Source organism: Microtus ochrogaster, chromosome 8, assembly GCF_000317375.1.
Source record: "Microtus ochrogaster isolate Prairie Vole_2 chromosome 8, MicOch1.0, whole genome shotgun sequence".
Classification (NCBI taxonomy): Eukaryota; Metazoa; Chordata; class Mammalia; order Rodentia; family Cricetidae; genus Microtus; species Microtus ochrogaster.
In genome coordinates this window covers 67400668-67409591 of record NC_022015.1, presented here as the reverse complement: position 1 = coordinate 67409591, position 8924 = coordinate 67400668, and the positions used below count along the sequence as shown (strand labels likewise).

Sequence of the window (8924 nt, the reverse complement as noted above, 5' to 3'; positions counted from 1 at the left end):
AACAGTCTCTCTTTCATGTCTGAAAAAGTAGTTCTCACTCAAAAGAATAAAAAGAAATAGTTTATTCTGGAACAAAGTATGATGGACCACAGCTAAAAAAAACTGGAATAATGGTGTCTGCCAATATCTTGTTCCAACATGGGAACAATTGCAAAGAACACCATAAATGGAGACCTTTGTCAAATTTACCAATGGAAGCATTAGGTAAGGTGATTATAAAATATGAAGAAAACTCAAGTACAGGCCTCTGATGTCTTCTAAAATTCTTAGTATTTTAGTTTGTCAAAGTCAGGGAATATATATATATATATATATACATATATATATATATACACATTTAAAAAGATTACCTCATAATCACATACAGATTTGGGAGGAATATTGCGGCAATGGAAGCAGAGCTGGCCTCCAGTCATTTAGTTCTAGACTTGTAACATACTAGCCTCTTCATCACATGAAGTTCTTATTTTTTCTTAAAACATAAAAACATTTATTAAACAAACCTGGAGACTCAATATTATTATTTTATCAATTAGCAGAAAATCTTTGGTTAGGGCAAATGTATGGAGATATAAACAAAAATCACAGTGATTATTTTAGTTATGCAACTGGATTAGAAAATAAGAAAAGAAAAACTGGCTTTCTCATTCCACATAATAATTTCAAATGAGCCAGCAGGTGCTCAGCAGCGGGGACAGGGCACCTGCAGAGTGTATATGGCTCCTGTGAACACAGGAAGTCCTATAGTGAGCTCCCCAACTCTGAGAAGAACTAAGGTCACCAGAGGGTTTGAGCCTGACCTCTGAGGATCAGGAGGACCACAAAGTCTCCAGCTCACTTCCCCTAAGCCACATAGGTAATAACATATATTACATGACCAACCTGAGCAACCTACCCGCCACTCTAAAATGACAGTGTGTAAAGATTTGCAAAGCTGTGAGGTTTGCAAGGCAGATTAGATGGAAGCATGGCAGTTCTAAATAGTCAGTCAGCCTTCATGCTTACCTCCTCTTTCAAGGAAGTAACATCCACAAGCAAAATCCTCTAGAACAATACGTTTTTGACATAGTGGGATCTGACAACTAAAATAAAGAAAATGGTTGTATTGCCAGTATCTTAAGTATCTACCTTGTTTTAACACTTATAAAAATTTGAATTCCTAATTTTAAAAATGTAAATAAGAGGTAAGAGGAGAGGGAAAGCAGAGATTTGTTCAAATATTTCATAGGTATGTCCTGAAATCAGTGTGTTTTCGAGTGTGTAATTAATATTTTTATCATTTTATGAATCTGTGCTACTCTAGTTGGCTGTTCTTGTGACTTATTCAGACAATTTTTCAAAGAGTGAATAGTAATGTTCTCCAGTGTTCATATTTGTACAGACACAATATTCAATTAGGTGTTCTTAGACCAAGTTCAAGAACTAAGAAAGCCAACTGAGAATTTATAATGCCCAACCTAGGTAAAATAGAAAGAAAAGTTATACTGAAGGATTTAGGAATCAAGGCATGTCTCTGTTGCATCTACTTCCCTAGTTTAGCCAGAAGCAGTGGATACATTTGGAAGGGAAAAGTCATTGCCTTGGACTCTAAACCAGTACTGAACCAGTTGTGATAACACTTCATTGCCCCATTCCCTTTGTGTATCTGCATATTGACCTTCTGGAACAACATGAACTGTCACCACCACCCTCCCCAACCCCCATGACCTGAAGAGAGAGTAAACCTGCACCTGGTGGGTGGAGCTAGCAGAGAATGTTGCACTGGTTTCACTGTTTGCTGCAATTCAGTGAGATGTGACAGGCAGAGACTGATGTCCCTGTGCTAAGATCAGAGCTTACAGATGGAGCCTTAGACCTGCCTTAGAATCATGTGGGAACCTGTGCAGTCATAGGACAGACATATCTTACATCACTGGCTGTAGTTTGTTGTTTTACTCTTTGGGCTCTTTTGTGGGGCACTACCCAGCTCCTAAATAAATCAGAAGGAGCCTTATACTTAGTTATAAATGTCCAGGTTTAGCTTGGCATGTTTCTTGACAGCTTTTCTTAACTTATGTTATCCTGTTTACCTTTAGTCTCTTGGATTTCCCTGATCTCTTACTTCTTTAAATCTTACTTTCACTCTTACGCTAAGGATTGTTGTGTAGCTGGGTGGCTGCCCCCTATGTCCTTCTCCATCTCTCACTCCTTCCTTTCTCCAAGATTTCTCCTTCTATATAATCTCTCTGCCTGACAGTTCTGCCTATCCTTTCTCCTGTCTCACTATTGGCCATATATAAGTATAGTTTCCTGGATGCTTCAGCCAGTGAAGGGCAGGAGCTGTTAGTTCTCCCTAGTGGTACAGCCAATGAGGACCTGGTCTAACTCTGTACAGCTTTATCATCTAGCCTTCTGTGGTGTTCGGAGCCACAGACATCAACACAGATCACAGCTGCATCTGGTCCAACAATCAAGAATGCTTGTTATTAGGAGCATGCCAAAGGGAAATTACTGAATTGGTATATAGTAATAATTTATATTTTCCAGTGATGTCATGTTAATAACTCAGTTTTAGATAAACATTAGCACTTGTGATGGCCAGTACAGGTGACAAATATTGTGGGTAGGAGTTGCATCTGTGCAGTCACATGTGAAACACTTCACAATAGAGGCTGTGTATTCCTTAGACCTTGAGGCAATGAAAGCAAGGGGTACAAGAAGGCATTCATGAGGGGCAGGAGGTAGAAGATGCTCCAGAGGAAGCTATAGGTGATCAGGCAATCAGAACAACGTACTTTCTATCTCGTCAGGGAGCAATAGATGAAAGCTGATCTGAAGGTGGCAAGGAAGAACACAGGCCCTACAATCTGTTATTTCTTAACTGTCCTGATCAAGACTTGTAGGCAGAGCATTACCCTTAGTAGGTAAGCAGCCATTCTGTAGTTTGTGCATTATCCACATCATCTTTATCTTTTGCTTTTTCTTCATCATCCTCACTTTCAATCAGTCTCCTGGAAATACGTACCAGCTCCTTAATGTTTTTCTCCTTGGAAATTTTGGCTTCAATAACCCAGAAAGCATCATCTAAAAGCATCTGTAGCTTCCTTTCTTGAGGGTCTAATATTCTATGGTGCTATCAGGAAGAGATTTGGCACAGTGCAACTTTTTTACCCCCCTATGCCTATTATAAACACAAAATATAGCTGTCTTAATACCCAATTCAGGAATATATGTATGAGCATCCTCCACAGATTTAGCAGACTTACATGGCAGAGTAGACATATGTCCTTCGGAATATAAGATAGCAACCCTGTTTCTAAAACACTTCACTTTTTTAGCTGGGAAAGGTAGAAGCCCTTAGCAGTACCTGGCTAATTGCCACAAGGTCAGCCAAGAGACTTACTGGGAAAAGAACAGAGAGAGGGATAAACATTTGTAAGCTATTCACACGGTGGATTCTTTCCTCCTTCATATGTGACAGACAGTTTTGTTACATACTTACTCTACATTGGAAGCTGTGCTCATTTAAGATTTGGAATACATTGCTCTAAGCTCTTCTGGCTTTCAACATTTTTTTGAGAAAACAACCATTTATTTTGATGGGTTTTCTTTCATATATGATATGTGTTTTTCTCTGATAGCTTTCAATACTGTTTTTATGTTCTATATACTTAGTTTTCCAATCATGAAATGCTGTGAGAAGTTTCTTTTCTGATCTTTTCTTTTTGGTGTTGTGTGTGCTTCTTGTACTATGGGGGAAGTTTTCTATGTTTTTATTGAAGATCTGATGTATGGCACTGATCTATAAATAGTCTCCTTAATCTATTCCTATAACTCAAAAATCCAATATCACATTCCCTACATATTCATTTCATGCTTTTTTTAATTTTTTTCATGTTCTTTCCTCATTTTGTCTTAATCCTTTTCTGTATCTTTCTTTCCTGGCAATCTATTTTCTGATTTATTAATGATCCTGTCAGGGTTTCCCTTGAATTTTCTACTTGGTTATTGTGCTTTGCAGTTCCATACTCATTTCATCTCTATTCCTCTTCAGTAATTCCATCTCCTGATTGAATTATATTTGAATTATATTTTCAACTCCTGTTGCTCATTTTCACCAGACTTCTGTTTGGTTTTTCGTGGAAACCACTCAGGTGTAGATTATATTTTTAATATAATCTAAATGAATGCAGATGGTGGATACATGGAGATTGGCTGATATGAAGGAAACCTGTCCTGGTTCAAGTTTGGTGTTAAGGAGAATATCTAAGGCTGTGGTGGGTGTTTGGAAAGGATTATCAGGCTAAATTAGTCTGTTAAGGTCTGCAGGGTATCATTGAACATTGAAGTTGAAAGGTGGCTCAAGGAACCTGTAGGCTGGAGCAGCTGAGGTGTGTGTCTTGGTCAGTGTATGGAAGTTTGGATTCACACATAAGGAGTGGCTAAATCAAGGTACTGGGTTTCAGAAATGTACAAATATGCCAAGTCTTCATATGGAAGTTGGGAATCTGAACTCAGATCTTCATTCTTGCGGCATAAGTGCTTTCACCTGCAGAACCATCTAGTTCAGTAAAAATAAATCAAAGAATTCATAAGAGTTAGGAATATAGTGTTATATGCAAATGTATAAGTTAACCAGAGACACATAATATGTATGATGAAATTTATGATTTGACGTGTATAAATACATAAATATACACGTGATATAAAAGGAATAAAAATTGTAAACAATGTGAAAGCAACGGGGAATAATTGTTGGGGCCCACAAAGTATTCAGTAGGATTCTCTTCAATAAAAGAAAATATGTCATGAGCCGAAGAGTCTCACTACAAGTAAATGAGAAATTTTACAGTAAATTTTTGTTACAAAAGAGTGAGAAAAGATATTTTAGGATATCAAGGGGAATACTATAATTCTAATGAAGGGCATAGAAACAGTACGTAATCTAATTCTCCAAAAGCAACACGGCACTTTATAACACATTTAAAAATTCCTAAAGAATACCAAATATATAAATTATTTATACTCTAGAAGTGTATGCCCAGTTAACTTCAAAAGAAACAATAAAAGCAATGTCAAGAAAATGATCTCTTTAAATGCTCAAGTGACACACAATTAATAAAAACTCAGAGACAGATATTGTAATTCAACCTGAAGCCCGGAAAAGTAAGCAGTCAGCCACTGGCTCTTACCTTGACTTCAGTCCAAACATGGTGAACGTGCCTACTGGAAACCTCAGAATGAGACTGAGAGCTGTCTCCCTCCATTTTATAATCCTCTCTAGTTCTGTGATTCAGGGAGTACACCACCACCACCTGGATTCTATGGAAATCTAGTATGGCTACTGGGATTAAATGTGTGTGTCAATGTGGTTACTAGATTTAAGGTGTGTGTCATTGCTGCCTGGTCTGTAAGGGTGGCCTGTATGGCTGTTTTATTTTTTCTGACCATCAGACAATCTTTATTATTTAAAATAAAAATGAAATGCCACTACACTCAGGTTTCTTAAGAAGCGGAAGTTGATAGAAGTTAATAGAAGTTGAGAAGCAGAAGTTGACAGACATAGAAAGGAGAGACAAAATGCATACATATATGAGGGGGGGTGATAGAGAGACATAAAGGTAATAGATGAATGAGAATTAATTTATTAAAGCAATTGGTGCACATGGTCTTATAACTGATAATTTCCTATGGAATCTGACTGCAACACAAATACTCAGGAAAACAGGTGGCAAGTCTGATTGCAGGTATAAAGGCCTGAGAATAGTGGAGTAAAGTGTTCTTAGGAAACTAGGAAGATACATAAACGTAAAAATATTACTACTTTGACCCACTTATTAAAAGTCACATTTTGTACCACAACAATCTGTATTATAGATCAAATAGCATTGTGAATGTGTGCTTGTGCACTAATGTATGTGCAGACATAAATCTGCAAGAGAACCCAAGGTAGGAATTAGCAATTCCAGGCAAAGTGACTTATCTAAGATTAAGTTAGGGAAGGGATAATCAGTAATGACACTTCTCATTAGATTACTTGTAATGCAGTGGGAAGGGAATAATTCATCTAGAAATTATAGAAATTTGACTCCTCCTGGGACTATTATTTTTGGGGGGAAGAGAAGTGATGCAAATGGAACTCATGGTTAGCAATAGAGAAACAAAATGCATGCTCAGTTCTAACCTAAGAACATCAAGGCAAAAGTGTGTTTAAACATTTATCTTTTATTGACACTATCTGCAAAGCAAGGCATGACCTGACCCTGCAATTGCACCCCTCCCTGTGACTTATCCTCTAACTGGAGCTACTCATGGACACTGGTTATTTGTTTGAAATCCAAATACTTCCTGTGAGTCTAAGTGATGTTCAGAAAGAGCCTTGTACCGTCTTCCTCTTCATACTCGGTATTTCTTGTATATATGTGGTTATGTGAATGTGTGCATAATCAAGTGCCTGTACGTAAGAGAATGTCTATACATGTACACATACATATGTGGATATCAGAAATGAAGCTTGTATGTTGTTTCTCGGGAGCTGACAAGTTTGTTTTCAGAGACAGGGCATAACTCTTGGGAACAAGGGTCACTAATTAGGCTGGATTGGATGTCTAGCAAGCTCCCAGGATCTCTTGTTCTGTTTACCCAGTGTTGGTACAACAAGAACACACCACCATGTCTTCAGGATTAATGGGCAAGCACTTCAGTGAATGAAATATCTCTCTAGCACCCACTCTTACAATCCCTACGCTTCATGACATGTGGACCAACACGATGTGTAGGAAACTCTTATCTTATTTTGCTTCTTACCTAAACTGTAAGCAAGTCTAAGAACAGGTGCACAAATCAAACTTATTTATTACTGAAAACATACAGAAGAAAATGACCATGGATTCTATTACATGATTTGAAGTCAAGTTCTATTTTAATTAAAGACCAGATACACATTAGCAAAAGGAATAATAACACAGTTGCAGAGAACAGAATATAACAATATATTTCTACTGTGAATCAACAAGTTGCAAAATAGTTAACAGGTGTTTCCTGGGTACAGAATGGGAATACCTGAGAGGAGGGAAGGGCATTTTGTCCAAGATGGGGAAGGAGGTGAATGATGATCTAGGGGAGAATTACAGAAAACAGTACGGCTTGGGCTAGGCAATCTTCTCTTTGTTAGACAGGAATAAAGCAGAGCTGGTATTGGGGTGGCACAGAGGCAAATCCATTGAGCACTGGGGTTGTATCAATATCCTTAGTATTAACTAGCGATTTCAGCTGAAAGTTCTGTAAAATGGTGGTGAGAAATAGAAAGAGCTCCATTCGTGCCAGGCCTTCTCCTGCACAAATCCGTTTTCCTGGGGGGATAAAATCAAAGATTACTATTCTCATTTGTAAATTTGAGAATCACTGCATTTGTAACTGAGACTATAAATGAAGGAGAAGTTTTAGGTGGAGGAATAGATGTTTGGCTGCATGAAAGAAAAATTCATTCGGCAAACAGAAAAATGTGGAACATAATTGTTTCTCAGTTAGCCTATACAATTAAGAAATACATTGTTCAAAAATACTTTTTAAGTAATTATAGTTATTCAAATCTGTAATCAGGCTGCCTAAGAGACTGAGGAGGAAGTCTGTGTTATTTATCAAAAATAACTCTCTGATCTATTCATGAAATTCTATTAATGATAAGTGAGTTCTTTTTATGATTCTGCACACCCCATGAATTTTGAGGCAACTAGGGAATCATTTATTAGAATGGTGTTCCATTTTTGGCACTAAGATATCAAGTTGGAGAGATAAATGTACCGATATCCCCAATAACTCAGAGATCTGGGAGTCTTTCTCATTGGCCTACATAACTGAAATTTAAGAAGCATTATTCATTTGGGTGTTTACCAAGTGCACTTGGGATGCTTCAGTAATTTTTACTATTTTGGTGACTTGTAATTACATAATTGCGTATGGAGGTGAGTGACACAGCAAAGAAGACCTGAATATAAATTATGACGTCTCCATTTTCACAGTGAGTAAAGTGTAAATGGCCTTTGCTTTCTTTGGTATTTCTGTGATGTAGCTCAAGGAAGAATACAAACACACTGTACTCCAGCTTTCTGAATTTTGAACAGTGGATTAACAATTAAAGCCTCACTTTCATAACCTGACAAAGAAGAAATCTTTTTATCATGACACACATAAACACTGAAGTCATACTCCTGATCACTGGCCATTAGGGGGCCACTCTGTAATTCTCCACAGATCCTCACGTCCCTGCATCCATGGAAATGAATTTCTATTACCTGCTGAAAATGGCATGAAGTAGTCACTTTTCTTAAAGCTTCCATTCTTATCTAGAAAGTGGCTAGGGTCAAATATCTCTGGGTTGGGGAATTCCTTGCTGTCATTCAGCACTGATGTCAGTGATGTTATTACCGTTGTTCCCTATAACAACACACAAAAACAAATAAAGTTAAAAGAAATCATAGAGCTAAGACAAATCGGGAAAATATCCAGGTTCGCCTTCTGCTGCATAGTTGTAATTAAATACAAAGAAAAGTAGGGACATTTCAACAGACAGAGCAGTTAAGGAGCAGGGAGAAGTGTGAGGTCAGGCACAGTGTTGTAGCTGATGTGACTTCAATGACATTTCACATGAGTATTTGGACTAAAACTTCTGAGTCTCTTCTCTCCTTTAGATTGAACTCATGCTTCTCTGAACACTGACTGCTCCAGTTCATCACATATGTCTACATAGCCCTCATGTGAATCAGGTTCCAAGTAGAAAATTTCACTGAGGGTTTTGAAAAAATAGGAGTCCATTCATTAAGTACAATAAGGAAGATTTGGAAAGACAAAGCCACTCCTTTTCTCTCACTTATAGAATCTATCTTTGTATTTATAAGAAAGAAAATGCAAGGCTATATGCAGAAGTATATGTGTTCAGTCTTGTA

General features: G+C 37.5%; 2 protein-coding genes across 3 annotated transcripts in view; both read right to left on the bottom strand.

Moving 5' to 3' along the window:
• The window catches only part of LOC101988908 (cytochrome P450 2C25-like), a 44807-nt gene extending 39616 nt beyond the window's left edge, over positions 1-5191 (bottom strand). The window contains exon 1 of the mRNA XM_013348017.1: positions 5172-5191. Within this exon, the coding sequence (XP_013203471.1) occupies positions 5172-5191 (20 nt within the window). The remainder of the gene's footprint in view (positions 1-5171) is intronic.
• Positions 5192-6814: 1623 nt separating this feature from the next.
• LOC101998871 (cytochrome P450 2C27-like) overlaps positions 6815-8924 on the bottom strand; it is a 95398-nt gene continuing 93288 nt past the window's right edge. The window contains exons 8-9 of one of the 2 annotated variants that reach the window (XM_005352223.2): positions 8274-8415; positions 6815-7331 (exon numbers count right to left, since the gene is read on the bottom strand). In XM_005352223.2, coding sequence (XP_005352280.1) covers positions 7150-7331; positions 8274-8415 — 324 coding nt within the window. In that variant the 3' untranslated portion in view covers positions 6815-7149. The remainder of the gene's footprint in view (positions 7332-8273; positions 8416-8924) is intronic. The other variant, XM_005352224.2, reaches the window with a different exon arrangement.